The 19,870-nt window shown below is 31.1% G+C and overlaps 1 protein-coding gene across 1 annotated transcript in view; it reads left to right on the top strand.

Moving 5' to 3' along the window:
- Window positions 1–19,870, top strand: part of LOC106686460 (uncharacterized) — a gene marked incomplete at its 3' end in the record, with an annotated part of 330,086 nt that overhangs the window by 275,310 nt on the left and 34,906 nt on the right. The window contains exon 9 of the mRNA XM_014429795.2: window positions 7,131–7,487. Coding sequence (XP_014285281.1) covers window positions 7,131–7,487 — 357 coding nt within the window. The remainder of the gene's footprint in view (window positions 1–7,130; window positions 7,488–19,870) is intronic.

The following is a 19,870-nucleotide window of genomic DNA, read 5'->3' as shown; positions in this document are numbered from 1 at the left end:
AAAAATAAAATGAATAAAATAATAATAATAATAAAAATCACTTTTTATGAAATTGCTTGACAATATAGTATGAATGAGAAGGAAAACAGTAATAAAGCTTTGAACTAATTATACCACATAAATTCATTTTAGGGTAATATTATATATTGCTAAAATTAAAAGTAATCCATCCCCATTAAGACTAATAGTGGCCGCTTAGCTTGCACGTGGATGGTTTCCAATCTATTCGATAAAGGAGTGTAAATTTCTAGGAAGAGGTAGTTCGAATACTGATGAGATGACCTAGAGACTCGTTTTATGCAACCCTTAAAGTAACAGAGTTGTTACTTCCCTCGTAAAACAGCCATTGGAGCAGTAGTCTAGAGTATGTTCACGGCTTACTTCATAGCGCCCCGGAGTATGAGGGTGCCTTCTATGGTACCACCACCCTTGGCTTAAAATCATAAATATACTGGAATCCAGTTCTGTTGTAAATTAACAATTATATATATATTTATATATAATCTTTTCAATTTCTTGAGACTGGCATTTTGTAAATAAACCAAATGGTATCCATGTTAAATCTCAACACTCTTTATTATATTAACAGCCCTACGTTTCGGCCAATTCGGCCATCCTCAAGAACAATCTTAAATATTAATTTATACCTCACATCCAATTATTTAAAAACGTTTTGCAGGCTGTTCTACTAAAGTACTAAATACATACTGATACTCTTAATGTTGTTAAATATTGATTTATAAATGTAAATTAATGTTATACTGAAAAAAAAAGTCTGTCCTACATTAAAATTACAAGGTCGTTTATTTCAAATTGCTTTTTTAAATATATATTTTCTTTTTAAACTTTATACAGGTTTTAACAGTACTCTTCGAAAATTGTTTCTCTAAAAACTTTTTCTAATGTTCTTTGTAAATACTGATTGCTCGATACTTTTTCATTATGTTCAATTATGTGTGCGCATCACACAACTTTAATGAGGTAGTATTAGAGAGATCTCTCACAGAGAATGTGTGGTAGTAAGTCACAATCTTTCCCAGGTTTTGTGTTGCAACTACGCCTACTTATATTCATTTTTTTTTCTTCTCGAAAAAAAACAATCCTAACATAAAAATTTTCATAGCTACAGAAAAATACAAATTTTTTGTTCATAATTTTGCCCTTTTTGGCCCCTATGATTATTTTTTTTTTTAATCGCGATAAATTTAACACAAGCCATCCATTCTACGCAATACTTGCGGACCTGTGTACGGTGGTAAATGAAAGTTTTGTGATGCGCGTTATTTATGACGTATGTCCTGTTATATTAAGTCATATGTATGCATACTCTGGATATTTATTGTTTTCATTCGCTGATTTAATAGCTAATTTGTATATAGAGTTAATTTGATTAATACATTTTTTTTGATCTGCTGAAAGTATTTTTAATACATTATAGAAAAAGTATTTATAAATATATAAATACTAATAAAATTATGTGTTGGTTTTATAAAATTTCTAATTAATTTAAAATCCACCGTGATAACCCAGGATTGTTTCGATGTACCTTTGGCCCTTTTTAGCTTCTTATTTTCCTAATTCAAGACCGGCACAGGGAGACGGAGGAAGGACACCAAAGGTTTTCCCTTCCGAGAAGGGAGTTCCCTTCTGGATACATTCTAATTCTCGTCTTCTGGTTATATTTAGTAAATGGACTGATGATGAAAGGGCTTTTCTCCATTGCGTTCTCTAAAGACAACTCGACAGGTGTAATTGTACTTTCGTATAATTACTTCATTCGTTGCGTGAATAGCAAGTTGTTAAAGTACAATTTCATTCGCGGTATAATTTAATGAATCGAAAAAAAATGGCACTACATTTGATGAATTCGTCGCATGACTTTCATCCATGATGTTTAGTTCAGTTTTCGGAGAACGAATCAGATATTATAATTATTGTCCTACATAGATACTTTATAATATCCAATAATATTACGTATACAGTAATCATCGTTAAATCGCTGTCCAAGAGCCCACAGAAAAAGGTTGATATAATTATTAAATCGTAAATAACAAACAAAAGGAATTTTTAGACTTTATTTTGTGATCAAAGAAAAAAAATAATTAAATTTTTATTGTTAATTATGCTTGTATAAACTATTTAAAAAAATAAAATACCAATTATTTCACTCAAAATATAAAATACCTATCTACATTATATAGTACTTTCTCATCGTTTATTCCTTTCTCATTGATAGATTACTCCAAGTTAACCACAAGGGTTCCTATTCATCCTTCTATTCTCAGTTTGCTGGTGTTTCTCAAGGTAGTATCCTCGGTACAGTTGTAAATTTCAAAAAATATATTTAAAAAAATATATAATTATTTTCTAAATAAGAGAAGAAATGTTTTAATTAAGTATCGTAGGAAACGAATCTCTCATTGATTCGATAAATCTGATTTTAAGGAATGTATCGTCGTTATTTGAATATTATGTTGACATAAATCGAATCCTTATTATTTTTACAAGTACGGTTCGATTTGGCATTGTTCAAGAAAACAGTTGGCAAAAATCTTTCTCAATTTCCAGAAAAATTGGTCTATTTTGAAGTTGGATAGTTTTATTCAAAGTAAAAGATATTGCTGTAGTTGAAGGTTATTACAAAATCAAAAGGGTTATAAAATGAAGAAAAGAAAAAGAGTGAAACGTGTCCAACTGTATCTTCAACAGTTGTTTAGAACCAAAGGAAGATAATTTGCAATTTTTTTTCTGGTTATTCTGAAGGTTTTTTGTAATTAATACTCAAGAACTAAGTAGTATGATTGAAGTTCTGCCAATGAGTAGATTATCCACATGTTTATTATTTAAGTTAATTAAATTTTGAATATTGTATATTCTTTATACTTTTAGTATGTTTGTCAATTTGGTGTAATACGTTCTGTCAGTTGGATATCTGGTCCCGTGCCACTTTGATATTGCTCTGCGTTTTCCTTTAATAAGATACGAATATGCTGTGGCAGGTCATATTGTTATTAATTTTATTAGTCGAAGTGTTGTCAGTTATACTTGTTCTTATTCCTGACATGAGGTTTTCAATATCGTCTTAATTATCTTGTTTTTCTTCAGTCTAATGTTTAAGTCCAGTTTAGTTTTCAGGTCACATTTAAAGTTTTTCTAGTCAAATGAGGGAGCGGAGGTCTTTGGCACGATGCTTGAATATAAAAAAATCAGAACTGTCATGAATGGTCATCTAAGGATTAAATAATGGCTTGGGAGGGAGAAATCTGGGAGGAGATAATTATGTTAAGGGATTTAGAACTTGTTGAGGGATGTAGACCAATAGGTATAATTGTTGGGCGAGAGAATCGAATTGGTATTAGAAGTGGAAACACGGGATAGAATGTTACCATGGGCATTGAATGTGCGGCATTCCCATCGTTGGTGCTTAGAAGTGCACAGTATTGTATTGAAGTACACAGAACCTTGGCCGTGAAATATAGTCATAATATAAGACCCCATAATATAAGGCCATAATATAAGACCCCATAATATAGTTATAATATAAGGGGGCATTACCTATCACAAAAGCTATTGAGTAATTGAATGCCTATTATCATTTGCTAAATTCCAATAAACAATCACGCCACAAGTCTGAGAGCTGGATGTGAGCTATTATCCATAGTACACAATAGCAATTGCAGAGCGATGTGAACAATGAACTGCACTTGCGGCCATGACACGTGAGACTGGAGCTCATATTAAAAAAGAAAATAAATATAGTAAATCACTATACAAAAAAAGCGAAAGAAAACAAAAGAACACGAAACAAAAAAAAATTATTTATAATCTTAATTTTTTCTTGAGACTGGTAACTTTTTAATAAATAATTCAAATTTTATCCATTATAGTCTCAAAACCTTTTATTTCTCTTATAAGTCCAACGTTTCGGCCAATCCGGCCATCTTCAGGGACAATCTTAATACAACTATGGAACCATATAATTTAAACAACTCTAACTTCATGCAGGCTATTCTGCCCAGGTCAAAAACATCAATTTCTAATTAGTCAATTATCACTTAAAACAAAGTCAAAATCATTCATCAGCAGACACTATTTCTTAAACTTTTATCATTGTTGTTGTTGAAATAAAAGGTTTTGAGACTATAATGGATAAAATTTGAATTATTTATTTAAAAAAAATATTTCTAAGAAAACAACCTATATACAAAATTATATAAAATTGTTAAATAAAACATTTCTGATAATAAACAAATTAAAAGTGTATAAAAAAAAATTTTAAAAATTGTCTTTGGATTTGCATTCAGTACCCGATGAGATTCTATTATTAGTAGTACACAGAACCTATGCCATGAAATATAGTCTTGCGATAGAACCCCTAGGGGGAATTACCTATCTCTAGAGCTATCACTAGGAAATGAATATCAATTGTTATTTGCTAATTTTGAATAGATAATCACACACCTGCAATCATAAATGTAAAAAAAATAATAAAGATAAACTTAATTCACAGCATCATACCCGGGAAGGCAGGTTGTTATAACAAATAAAAAATAAAAATTAATAGGACAAGACCCTCTGCGACCGGGACTGAGTCAATAGCCTGGAAATCGTTAAAACCAGGGCATTATAACTAACTTTTACTGCAATACGTTTTTAAAGGAGAGATCTATCTTGCCAAAACTTGTTTATTTTAATACATAAAGATTTTCCATAAATTATTTCCCCTTTTTCGTTGGCTTTTGATCATTGCTATTTTTATTTATTTAATACCAGATCGGCCTAGGGGCCTTACATGGTTGATATAACAGTTGTATATTTTTTTAACAATTGATTATTAGAGGTATAATCTCGGACAAAAGCACCCCTAACTATATACAACGTTATAATTGAAAAAAAATTAATAATGCTTAATAAAATAGAAAAGTAAAGTTAGTAACAAAAATGACATTCGTAGACCTAATAAAACAAAAAATTGCCTCCCTCTCAGTAAAAAAACAAGTTAATTTGAAAAAAAAGAAAGTATTTTGTTACTAATAAAACCATCCATAAAGACCTAAATGCTCCTTATGTAACCGATCTAGCCCGAACCCGATATTATTCTCTCCTTAACCACCCAAACCCACTAGTTTCTAACCTTGCTTCCTCTTCATTCCTGGCAATCCTCTGAGGCGCCTGAAAAGAAGATGGCCTCGTGACCTTATATTGTAAACTGTTTTTAGAGTTCTACTACTGGGTAGTTTGTCTACATCCTGTATCATATCATTATGTCATTATGATCAAATTTACTTGTTGTATTTTTTATACAGTTGTAAATATCAATAAATAAATTTAAAAAAAAAATTGAAAAAGTGACGAAGAGAAAAAAATTAAATAAAATAGAAATAATTTATTATTATTATAGCACTGCACTGGCTACTGGCAGGGCCTCCACCACCACAGCCAACCCATCTACACGGTCTCTTGCTTTCTCTTTCCATCTTTTAACGTTCAAAAGCTTCAAATCCTCCATATCGTCCAGCCATCTGATTAGGAAACGTACTCTTTTTCATATCTGATTTACAATAAACCATTTTTTTGGGGGGGAGGGGATCCTTTCAACGTGTTCTAACCATCTTTTGCTTGCTTTGACTAAAGAAAAGATGCTGGGGTCATCATTTCTTCTTCTTCTCCAAATTCCATTCCCTGTGATTCCTTCCCATACCCTTCTCAATACCTTTCTCTCCCAGGAGTTGAACATCTGTTCTGCTTTTCTTGTCAAGGGCCACATAGATCACTACTAGCCTTACGATGGTTTTGTAAATGAACACTCTCATTCTTTTAAGGAGAGCTCTAAACTTCAATAATTTTTACAGTGAGAAATATCACCTATTTCCTGTTGCCATCCTGGCCTCTATTTCTCTGTCTACTTTGTTATCATCTGTAGCCAGGCTTCCCAGGTACTTAAACTGGTTTACAGAACTGAAACTGTGGCCTCTGTACATCATTTTGCTTTTCTCTTCATGTATACCGTCTTGCTATCATTCACCTTAAGGCCCAATTCATATGCTGCTTAGGTTCTACTACTACTAAGACTATATCATATGCATATGCTAAATATTGAGTCGATTGTAAATGGTCCCTACTGTATTAGTTCTAATTAAACGACTAGCTATTTCTAATGATATATTTAAAAGAAGAGGATCACCCTATCTTAAGCCATTCTCCACAGAAAATTCCTAAGCCATCGAATTTCCAAGCTTAACTCGGCAAATAGTGTTCATTAGTGTCATTTTTACTAGCCTTACTAGTTTTTTTCGGTATGCCTACCTTAACTTCATAGCTTTCAAAAGTCCCATTTTGTACATACTGATATATTGTTTTTTTAAGCTAGGATTTTCTATAACATCTCTAAAACACGATTGCTGGTCATGGATGAGGTCCTTATGAAGATTTTGGATTAGTCCTTAATAATCGAATGAGTTTATCATAATGTGTAGGCCCACAGGCTAATAGTTCTACTGATGGCTGATGGAAGAAGGCGAAACGTATATGTGAAAAATTAAAAATAGATACATTCAATAAGAATACTGCCGCTGATACCACCCGTTCTTTTCCATTGCATTATGCCGTCGTAATTTGTTTTGAACTGTTGTATTTTATCCTAAAATATTTTTTTACAAGAGAAAAATATTAATTTATTCTTCATCATTTTCCTCTTCCCTGGTCTTAAGATTTTTTTTTCGAAAATCACAAAAGTAGTCAATCATGAACCCACCAATCAAGACATATTCACGCACTGCACTAGATTTTTTTTTATTTAAATCATGAACAAATTTGTTTCATGAAAATGATGTTTTTGTTTGTTATCTCCAATTTTACAATAACCTAAAATATTGCATCACACTAATATATCTCAACAAACACTCCGTAATTATTTTTTCTTAAACGGCGAAATGTTGATTGGTTATTTATTATTGTTATATAAATGTCTTTGAATAATAACAATACTTTTCTTTGTTTTACACTAATATACAATTATGCTAATATATATTTTCAATTCATAAAGTAGAAATTTCCAAATTTATTTTACGTTCCCTTTTTTTAATTTATTTAATAGCAATTAACTACATGCTTGCGATTGACTGTTGCAGGATAGCCACGGAAACACAGCTCTCCACCTCGCCGTTGCCCGGGAGACAATACCCTGGGAGAGCGTGGTGGAGATGATCGAGCGAGGGGCCCAGGTGTCCCTGCCCAACAGGCGGGGTGTGAGGGCATCTGATCTCGCGCCTACCGGGCTCCTCCCCCATCTCCAGGCCGCCCTCGTCAACAACTCTTGGCCCGAGGGAGTACAGCAGCAGCGTAACACCAGAGCGTCCTCAAAGAAGCCAAGGAACAAGGATGGGATAGTTGAAGAAGTAGGTAGCCAGGCCTCCACCGAACAGCGGGAACCTTCCTCCACTGGTTCCACGAGATCCAGTCTCAACAGGAGTCCGGACCTTACCAAGGTAATCCAAAATATATAATAACAATAATCTATTTAAATGTATGTAAAATATTTCCTTCCAGATATTACTCAAAGAATAAATTAGTTCCTGAAGAAACGGTCTGAACTTAATTACTGAACCTACTAAATACCACCTGAAGAAAGACAAAATCTTTGTAGTCAGAAATAGCCAACATCGAAAGGACAAAAATGGAGTAAATTTTCTAAAATATGAGCCCATATTTACATTCAATAGTTCGCGAGATATAGCTTTTTTTTTAATTGCGACATTTCATAAAGAATGCACTGAAAGATCAGTAGTTAGTGAATTTATTTTGACAAATCTATATTTCAAAAACTACTTCACGCACTGATGTCTAATAGCAGACAAATTAAAGTTAATTGTTAAATGTACTATAAAGTAGTTTATGTTGTTTATCTGAGTAGGAGTTGAAGTTTTTAAAATATTTTCAAAAATTTTAATCCAACAACTAGATATAAACATTATATAAATTTATTTTTGAAAACACCATGAAAACTATGAGGAAGATAGACATCATATTCATACTTTATAATACATTTAACTAGCGTCAATTTTAGTGCTGGCAGACATCTCTACGTCTTATGGTTACTTAGAAATCAACATTTTTGTCCGAACAATTAGAAATCAACATATTGTGAATTTAGATATCACGAAGATACACCTCATAAACTATTTTATAGTACATAAAACTAGCTTTAATTTGAGTGCTAATAGACATCTGTACTACGATAAGTTTTTGTGATATAGATTTCTCAAAATAAATTTACTAAATACTGTTTTATCGGTACATTTTTTTATGAAAGGTTGATATTTAAAAAGCTACATCTCGCGAACTATTGAACGTAAATAGCTCTATTGAGGCTTACATTTTAGTAAATTTACTCTTCTTTCAATGATGTTCTCTTAGAGTTTCTATTGTTGTTGGTAGTTTTAAAGATATAGAGCTCAGAATGAAAAATTAATTATCTTAAACGTTTTGAAACAGCCGCCATTTTTTATTCCACCTACCTATACATAGCAGATTTATTAATTTTAACCTGTAATTTTACATTGTTTTTACTGAATTAATCAAAAATTGGGGTTAAATTACTGCCTTTTTTTCTCCTGTTGGGGTCTAGTACTACCAGAGTTCGTTATTCAGCTAGATATAAATTTGTTCGGTTGTCTTCATTCTGACGACTAGAGCTAATCCATAAATAAAGTAAGAAAAATAATTAAATAGAAGGAGAGAATTTTCTAGTATTCATGGGACTTTGGTCGCGACAACATCGGAGCGTTAGGAAGAAATGACTGCATTATAAACATCACTCTTGTTTATTGAAAAATTACATACCACCTTTGGAGTGCACATAAGAACCTAATGCCAGCTGCCAACCTTGCATTTATTTATTTATTTTGTTATGCAATGCTATTTCCATGTTATAATTGATCCCAGACTTATTTGAAAATTTTCAGTTAAGAAATATCTTATACTGTATCATACTTACGTAAATAAAAATGAGTAATAATAAAAAAAAAACCTCTACTTTGGCCGTGTCAGTCGTTCAAATATACGTTCAATATAAATGAAAAAACATTTGAATACACTACGTATAGAGCTCACCAAAGTAAAGAATTGGCAGTGAAAAATTGGTCGAGACCTGTTAACAAAGAAAGAACAAGTTTCCCTCGCCTCGAGTTACGACGTGACATAACTTCAGGGGCTGCTCCTACCCGCTTCGATAAATCTTACTCTCTAAAGCTAAAGTAGCCCATCAGTCTTTCCAAAGTCATAACGCCTTCCAACACATATCAAAAAATCATTTTACCTTTTACTTTCCTCAGTATGAAGCATAGGAAAAGTGTTTCGAACCCAAATATATATCCATGAAATCATGACAAATATATTTCATATACTTTTATAAAAAAATCCATTAATGTACTCAGCTTCATTCTATTCATCAATAATACAGACGGGACGTCAATACGTTTTTGAGGTTTTCTCCTATCCTTACGATATTCTGTTAAACACGAAAACATTTAATATTTATATAAAGAATAATAACAGCTTTATATATAGTTTACAGAACTATAAGTCTTGGGAGCTATGAGTCTGGTTTATAAACAATTTACACTTCTTCATAAATTAATTTTTTTTTTTACATTGATTTAAAAATAAATAATTATTTGCCTATAATTAAATAAAATATTTTCTATGCTATAATCGACCACCTGCCTATAAATAATAATTTATCAAAAGTCCTTTATTACTTCATCCCAGTACAGCAACAGCCTCACTCACTCTCTTTGAACTTCTCTTGTGTTCTCTTGGTATCCACTCTGTTGCTATTTTGGACCGCTTTCTTGTGTCAAGTCTGGCAATGTGTTCGGCCCACCACCATTTCATTTGTACTTTTTTCAACTTTAATATTCTTCATTAATTAACTTTTTTTTTTACATCAATTTAAAATAAAATAATAATTTGCCTATATTTAAATAAAATATTTTCCCATTGCATATATTGGGTTAATATAAGCCAACTGGCTTAGTGCACTAATATATATTTAAAATTTAGGAGAGTACAGAAGTTGTTTTTTCTTAAATTATAATAATTTATTTTTACATTCTTTATAGAACTTAAAGCCTTTCCCTGATAGAACAAGAGCCCAAAAGGAGAAAAATGTCAGTTATTTCACTCCAATTTTTTATTACTTTAATGAAAACTATGTATAATTATTAATTGATTTATTCAGTTTATGAATTTATTTTTTCAAATACCATAAAAACTACTACTCCTATAATGATATACGTTATAAACTATCTTAAATTAAATTTAACTAGTTTTAATTTGAGTGCTGACAGGCATCTGTACGTCGTATGGTTTCCGAAATAAAGTTTTTCAAAACTCAAACTTCTTGTTCAAACAACAATTTGTTTTCGGAAATATCATGAAAACTACTATTCCTAGGAACTTAAAGGTCATAAACTACTTTATAGTGCGTTAAAATAGCTTTAATTTTAGTGCTAATTGACATCTATACGTAACACAGTTCCTGATACATAGATTTCTCAAAATAAATTAACTAAGAACAAATCTTTCAGTGGATTTTTAAGAACTTTTGCTTTTTAAAAAACAATATCTCGAGAACTATTGAACGTAAATAGCTCTATTAGGGCTCATATTTCAGAAAATTTATTCTCCTTTAAATAATGTTCTTTTTAGATTTTCTAGTGTTGTTGATAGTTTTTATGATATAGAGTTTAGAATGAAAAATTAATGTTTCTTAAGGTTTTGAAACAGACACCATTTTTTATTCTCCCTACCTATACTTGGCAGACTCATCAATTTTAACTAGTAATTATTCAGGGTTTTCATTAAAGTAAAAAAAAATTGGGGTGAAATAACTGCCCTTTTTTTCTTCCCAGCTCTTGTACTTGTTGTTGTTGTCTGGGGCTTTTAAGGGCGTAAAACCCTTAGGTCATCAACGCCCATGTGTCGTGCTTTATAATTCTGTTTCATTTATATTTATAATTATATTTCACTATATTTTTCTCTTTAAATAATTACTTTTTTTGGTATTTTTTATTACGTATAACAGATTTTCTGGTTTAAATCTTATTCAAAAGGCCATTCCTTTTTAAGAAAACTAAGACCATTTCCACGTTCTTCTGGTCATCATTAAGAGCATCCAATACACTCGGTCCTACCCCCAATCTAGTCAAGTTCGCAGAATAAAAATGACATTTTTCAAATATGTGACTGATCGTAAGTACACTGTTGCAGTATTGGCATTTTGGCGGTGGCTGCATACTGATTAGATAGATATCTATGAGTTAAACTCGTATGACCTATTCTCAATCTGCCAATAGCTACCTCCTCCCTGCGATTGGAATGGTTTGATGTGGTCCATGGTTTAGAGGTTTTTTTGATAGTTTTTAATTTGCTTGTCGGGCTTTCATCCCACATGGCTTGCCAACTAAATAATATCTCATTTTTCATTGGAAGACTTATTTCTTGGGGTGTCAGAATGGCCGCGCTCTGACCTGGAAGAGCAAGTGCTTGTTTAGCTGTACTATGAGGATGTATGATCTGCTTTATATATGATTTATTAAATTTCCAGTTCTTCATCGATTAAATTTTGTTGCACTAATTAAAAATAAATTAATAATTTTCCTATAATTAAGTGAAATATCTATTTTCAATTTGAAAAATTGACTATAAATGATAATTTACTACAAGTTTTTTTATTATTTTTTGAACTACCTCTTCTCGCCATCTTACAATTGAAATTTCTTTATTTCTCTTGTGTTTCGTTCCAGGCTGTTGCCATTTATGACTACCTTCTTGCATGAAGTTTGGTAATACGTCCGTGAATTTAGGTTTTTGAATATCATGAAAACCACTATTCCTACGTAAATAAACGTCATCACTACTTTATAGCCAACTTAACTAACTTTAATTTTAATGCTAATAGACATCTGTACGTCAAATAGTTCTTGAGATATAGATTTTTCAAAATAAATTCACTGACTTCTGATCTTTCAGTACGTTCTTAACAACATTTTTATGATATGATGCTTTTTTAAAAAGCTATTTCTCGAGAACTATGGAACGTAAATAGCTCTATTAGGGCTTACATTTTAGCAAATTTCCAATACTTCAAATGATACTCTCTATTGTTATTGGTAGTTTTAAAGATATAGAGCTCTGAATTTAAAATTAATTATTTTTAATGTTCTTAATCAGTCGCCATTTTTTATTTCCCCTACCTATACTTGGGAGACACATCAATTTTGACTAGTAATTGTATATAGTTTTCAATTACGTAATAGAAAATTGAGGTGAAATTCAGCTCTTATACTACCATGTTTCACGACAGACAATGAAAAAAACTTAACGATCTGTGTTACGGAGTCCTTCTACACCTACCGTATTCCCAAGAATTTGGATTTGTCTCTAGCAGATTTCTATCTATTGCGAAGCATGTACAACTTAAAGGTAAACTTTTTAAAAATCATTCTTAGGTAAACAAAGTATTTTCTGACTTATTTCTTTACAAAATCCTATTTTTTTTTATTTCTGGGATTGAATAAAATGAGGGTAAATATTTTAAATAAAAATCTTTTGATTTCAAAGTTGTTCTACAATTTACACTTTCATCTGAAATATGACATTTCATATGAAACGACCTAATATTTTATATATAGGAAACAGGGAGTAAAGATAACTAAACTTATTCAATATTGTAAATAAATTTCTCCAAACAAAGTTTCCCTTGCAATATACTCACTATTGGCCCCTGCAGAATTTGCAGACCTAAACTAAATATTAATAAGCTGTCAGTTAGAGCGGCTTGCTGACGAAGCTTCAGCTGTATAAGCCCTATATATAAAGCACTGTAATCCAGGACTTAGTGCCTATCTAATACCGTTAACATCCTAGTCCCCAAGCACAAATTCTAAACCTAACTCTAATAGAAAAATAACAAGCATTATAATAAATATAAATGCATAGAATGTTTGGCTCAAAATAATTATTTTTACTTGATTTGTTGGACAATCATGTAATTTGACGGAAATATTTCATCATTATAATGAAATATATCTATTTAAACTCAATATTTTGTAATCATTTATTATTAATTTATTTATAATACCCGGACAATCTTTGTTGATAATTTTACAGCCCTAAATTTGTTGCTAAAAAAGCTTGCAGGTCACTCTTTCATAAATTAGTCAATTAACTTATATTTGCTAAATATTTAATCTAATATTAATTTTTATAACTTATAACTTTCAAAGTAACTCTTCTTTACATTATTTAAACTATACCACACCAACTTGTAGTACAAGAGCCCAAGAGGAGAAAAAAGACAGTTATTTCAACCTCAAACGTTCTTATGAACGTATTTCAACCTCAACGTTATTTCAACCCAAAACGTAACCTAAATTGTAAAATAGTGATGATCAGATTAATTTTTATCTCCTAATAAATTTGATTCGTCGAGTAAAATCGACATTGATTTTGAAAAATAATAGTTTCGGGAAAAATGTGAAACATAATAGTGCCAGAAAAAAAAAAATGTTTTTGTGCTTGGTGAAGATAAATTAGCGCATGGAATCAAATAAAATTATTAAAGATTTTCACTACTTATACTGTTTTCACACAAATCCTTTATTTTTAAGGACAAGAATTAACTGATAGTAACGACCATTTTTTTTTTTTTTTTTTTCGGCCTAGAGTCCCATTGGAGTCCTATACTGCCTAACCATGGTTGGGGGGTCAAAGTTCTTCATTTTGTGGGACCGCCACTCAATGAAAAAAGTCAACGTCCCAGGCCGGATTCGAACCGGCACCGCCAATAGACATCAAATTGGTAAGACTGTGTCTTAACCACTGAGCTATGGGCGGCCCAATGACCATTTTATTGTACAGTCATGTAACGATTGTAATAAAAATTGTTGAAACTGTTCAAAAAAATTCTTTAAACAAATAAAACTAATAACATAAAATGTCAATTCCAATAGTTCTTATCGATTGTTCAAGTCATTTTAGTGAAAGACGTTTAAACATTCCACATATGTACCGAACTGGAATACGTAATTTATGCTTCGTACAAATTTATAGAACTGATACACAAACATTTTGTGAGATTTAGTAATTCAGGGACCTTAAAGCGTGTATTTCTTGTCTTTCTTCCAAGTATAGGTAGAGTGAATAAAAAATGGTGGCTGTTTCAAAAACTTATAAAAACATTAATTTTTCATTCAGAGCTCTTGATTTATGAAAAACTTTATTTCATAAACCAAAAGACTTATTAAATCATTAATAATAATGTTGTAGTTAAGATTGTTATAAATGAAAGCTATTAATTGTTAGATTGTCCTTCAGAATGGCTGAATTGGCCGAAACGTTGGACTATTGATATAATAAAGAGTGTGGAGACTTAACAAGGATACCATTTGATTTATATAAAAAATACAAGTAAATGTACTAAGAACTATTGTTTCGTAATTTTTAGCCATTATATAATTAAAGATCTTTTATTTATAATTGCTTATTAATATTTTTCATTATAATTTCATTTGAAATTGTAAGATCATTTCATATATTGTTACAATAATCAGGTCATTTACTGGCTCGTCAATTACATGGACGTCATCAATCTTAGCAGGTCGAATTAATATATTTACGACTTTATAGGTCGATTTAAAAATAAATTTTCGACGGTATGAGCTCGTTTTTTGTTTGTTTTTTTAGGAAAAGAGGCTCTAGGTACTTAAATCAATATAGTTTTCTGAAATTATTCTTTCCAATAATATAACTGTACATATATTTATTAAATTTGGAGGTGAAAAGTTACAATAGTAATCATCGCCTATTTGATATATAATTCATGAAATTATAAAAAATACGCTCCAATTTGAAGTTAACTTTCCTGGATAAGGATATTGCACAAAATGGGGTAATTGGGGAGTGGGGAATCAGTGAACTGTGATGTTATGTACACCCCAACCAGTGAGACGAGAACTGTTCGCATTCAGGACACGTCTCTCCCTCCCCCCCCCCCCCCACCAATCTTTATTACAGCTGATATATTTACTGCCAGGACCGGTTGCAAAATTCAGAAGCCTTTTCCTTTGTCCTTCTTAAGTATAATTATTATGAATTAATTTGAAATTCTACAGATATTATATACATATGATTTTAGATGTATAAAATTTGAATTATTGATTGACCGTGTATAGATGAATGGAATATGGTCCGGGTGCGGTAAAAAAAAACTCAAATAGTAAATAATTATACTATTTTATTGAGCCAACGTTTCGCCCCACGTTGCAGGGCTTCGTCAGGCCTAAGAAAGATACAAACACTATAGTTACAAAAAGGAAAAAAAGAAAAAACATAAGTGTATAATAATAGGGGTATAAAATGAAAAGTAAGTTATAATGAGAAAAATTAAAGGTTGTAAATAGTAAATGAAAAGGGTAATAGTAACAGATAGATAAGAGAAGAAACATAAAAAAAAAAGCACAAATAAAGAGATGAAAAAAGAAATACAAATCAAATGATGAGACAGAATACATACCTGTTTTGACGGGAGTCAATGACAATGTGACGGTATTCATTCTGGTATGCATTGGTATGCATTCTGTCTCATCATTTGATTTGTATTTTTTTGTTTCATCATCATTATTTGTACTTTCTTTTATATTTCTTTTCTTATCTATCTGTTACTATTACCCTTTTCATTGACTATTTACAACCTTTAATTTTTCTTATTATATCTTACTTTTCATTTTATACCACTGTTATTTTACACTTATGTTTTTTCTTTTTTCCATTTCCATTTTTCTTTTTTGATTTTTTTTTACCGCACCCGAACCATATTCCATTCATCATTACCATTTTATTTGTTTGTGTTGATATTCCCTTCTTCTGAGATCCTGTGCCAAAGTTCCACAGTTCACTGGTAAATTTGTACATTATATTAAATCGTAGTTCAACTTTGTCTTTGACTTTCTTAATGGAGTAAACTTTGAATGAGTTAGCCGTATTTTAGCATGTAATAGCGAGATCGTTTTTGTTATTGTTTAGATTTTGTAAATCCTCTCTGATATTATTGTGGTTATGCAAGGAATTGTGTAGTATTTTTTAGTGTTGATTTTTTGGGGTTTAGATTGGGTCAGTATTGGTGTTTGTTTTAGTAATTGGCATACTGGCTTATGAGGGATAGGAGATGTACTTTTTTTTTTTTTAAATACCCTCAGTGAACTGAATAATTACATTCCTCACATTTCAAAACCACAAAATTAAATCATATAATTAAAACTATAAAAATATGTTATAGACAAACATGAAATTTTAATCGAGCTCTAAACGGTAAATAAAAAAAATATTGGTAATAACTAAAAACCGAATTTGATTTTGTATCCACGTGTGTGAATATTCTGTGCAGGTAACCAGTTTTGTCTTTATATGAACCAATAAAGAATTTATACTACTCACTGACTTATTTGTCAATAGAGATAAAAAAAAAATATATTATGAAAAATTACGAACCTGAAATTATTAACGGTTTTCCGTGTGCCGATTATGTGCAAGGTTTCGAAATATTTGAACAGAGTGATTTATAGGAAATTATTTCCAGAACCTGAAAAAATTATTTTTTCGAAATTGGAGCAACTATTATATAAGCAACCATTATCTATGATGGAAACCCATTTAATCTTTATCTTCTTCTTTCTCTTTCTCTTTAGTGCCTTTGAGCGTGGAGGTGCCTCTGTCCAAGCAAACCAAGCCTCTCGATCCCGAGCCAACACCCTCATGGCATCCCAGGTTTTCCCTGTTTTCTCTCCCAATGGTAGTCCTTCTGGGTCCCCCTCTTGGGCACTTTTCTGTTAGTCTGACCTCAAAATATTTTCTTGGATACCTGTCTTCACTCATCCGACAGGGATTTTCAAACCACCTGAGTTTTCTTTTTTCAATGGTACCCTTTATGGAGACCGTTCCAACATCCTGTCTTGTCCTCGCATTTCGTATGCGATCCCTGATAGTTCGGCCTGCTACTCTCCGTAGGTATCTCATTTCCATTGCGGTGACTCTGCTTAGGTGCTTATCAAGTGGTACCTTTCACTTCCGTAAAGGAGGGTGGGTAGGTAAATAGCCTTGAAGATATGTACTTTAATATTCTTCTCTACCTCCCTCTTTCCTATAATTGTGTTGCAGAGGTAGTAGTAGCATTTGCCTTCTTTACCCAATTAGATATCTCTTGGTATACCTTTCCATTCCTGCTGATCACTGTTCTTAGGTAAGTGTACTCGTCCACTTTTTCTATTAGTTCATCTTTGCAAAGTATTTCAATACTTTCCTGTTCCTGGCCTTGCACATATATTACTTTTCCTGACATTGATGGTCACTCCCTTTCCTTCCAGTTCAGGTTCCCATTCAGTTACGGCTTGGTGTAGGTTCTCTTTATTATCTGCTATAAGAACAATGTCATCCACAAATACCATTACCTGCACCAGTATTGTCCTCATGTTCCATTTACCAATAATAGTGCGGGCTGTCCTTCGTTTGCACATTTTCAGGATTTCATCCATATAAATGATGAATAGTTAATCTTTATCTAAACATATTAAATAGTAAATGATACTTACTTACTATTTTAGTTATAATTGTATCACCAAAACGAAATGACTTTGAAGCTGAAATGACTAATGTTGAGACTTCCTATTCGTTAAGGCTGGGTTTAAAAATAATTTCTAAGCGTTTTAAAAAGAAAAAAACTATTTCTATAAAGATGATAGAGAGAGTGAAGAGTAAACAAGAAAGAAAAGTAGGTTATTAAAACACTTTACAACTGTTAAAAATGAAGTGGTCTTAAGATATTTTTGACTAGTGTGGCTGGTATTTCTCAGTGAGTCATTCTTAAAGCAATACTTTTTAACGCACCTTTGAACTATTCTTACATGAAAACAGAACAGTAGCTTATAGAAATCTGTTTCTTAATGCTACCTCACTTTAGTTAAGCTACTTATTTTTTAATGATTTACTTAGTTTTTAGTAATCATTTTTACTAATATATCAGTTTACATAATAGTACTTAAAACTATTATGCAATCTGATCATATCAAATCACGAGACGAAGAGAAACAACTTGAGCTTCCCAACAGTGAAAAGTGATCATCTTAATTAATTTCAATCTCCTACATAATTAAATTTATTTAAACATTTTTTTTACATATTTAAGAACCGTTTTTTAGGAAAACACGAATGTATTATATTAATTATATTAAAATAATATTTTATTAATCAACTACTAGATAAATGAAAATATGGATGACTTGCTTACATAACTACTTCAGTTCACATATTGTAGATAGCAGAAAAATAACTTTTAGAATTCATATCCTGAATGAAATCCTGGTGAATACTTAAGTTAAAAAAATATTTATACTTAATGAGATATTGATAGTTAACCGTAGATCAATACGTGGAGAAGATGGTTGGGGAGAAGGGAGATTAGATGCAGTTAGATAATAAACAATTTTTTATTCGTACTGACCTTTCGACCTGAATTTCAGGTCTTCACCAGAGCTTAAAAAAAAAAACATTGCTGACCGCACCTCCCCAACCATATCCTCCACACTTATATTAATATTTAAGCATGAAAATGAAAGTGCACAAAACTTTAATTACCTGAAATTGAGCCTCTGTACAGGATGAAATACACGCCCATTTTTATGGTTATTTTCTTCCTAAAAAATTCTCCCGGAATCCATAAAACCGTGTTCAAAGTGTTATGAAAATTCTTATAGGCCCCCCCTCCCCGATTTCCTTAGATTCATTATCAGAGTCACTATAAATTAATTTTCATTTAGACTATAAATTTATAACCATTTGTAATTAGGTTAGGGGTTAACTTGAGTTAATCGTATTTTTTACTAGATTGAACAAAGCTTTTTATGTTTCTGAACTAACAAAGATTTTTTTTCTTAAACGACATATCAAATTTAATAACAGGTTAAAATAAAATAATATTTTTCATTAATTTAAATATTAAATATTTATCAATTTATTACCACCTAATCTTATCTATTTTACAATATTTTCCCCTATCCTGCCTTCAGGTAAAAAATTACAACTCAATAGTGATTAATTCATTTATCCTTGATAAAAATCTTCTGTCTCCCAAACAACTCAAGGGAAATCGTATTTTTTATTTGTTTCAATAAATCTTTTTTATATAAAATCATATTTTAATTGAAGTTTTATGGCCTACATACCTTGATTAAATTTACTATACTATGCAATAAGCATTATACAATGGCTTTATTTATGCATTGGTAAAATTTAGTATCTACTTGACAGTTTATCAATTTAATTATGTTTACTTGTATATATGAATTTTAAACATTCTAAAAAAAAATAATTTTCAATAAAATCAATTTTTCCATGTTCCATGATACAATAGAGCATTGTGTCAACTAATTAGAAAAGTCAATCTCATTTGGCCGTGTCACAGATTGGAGTATGAATAATTCATGAATTTTGTAATAGCTTCACTAATTATATATTCATATTGTTTAATGTCGATTAGTCATTACGTTATGCGATAATAATGCAGTCCTTGAATATGACTTTTAATCAAATTTTATTGGAACGATCCTTTATTTAGGCAAATAGTAAATCGTTTATGTTTGTAACCTTTATCAATCGCTAGGTTTTTCAAAGTGATTGTATATGGTTCCGGGATTTCTTTTTTATAATTTATTTATTGCTATTTACAACTGTATACATATATTTACATCAAGTAAATTTTCTGGAAGATTATTGATTGACCGTGTGTAAAGATGAAAGGAATATGGTCCGGGTGCGG

The sequence above is a fragment of the Halyomorpha halys genome, unplaced genomic scaffold, assembly GCF_000696795.3.
Source record: "Halyomorpha halys isolate HHAL.00 unplaced genomic scaffold, Hhal_1.1 Scaffold823.1, whole genome shotgun sequence".
Lineage (NCBI taxonomy): Eukaryota > Metazoa > Arthropoda > Insecta > Hemiptera > Pentatomidae > Halyomorpha > Halyomorpha halys.
This window is presented reverse-complemented; position numbering and strand designations above follow the sequence as displayed.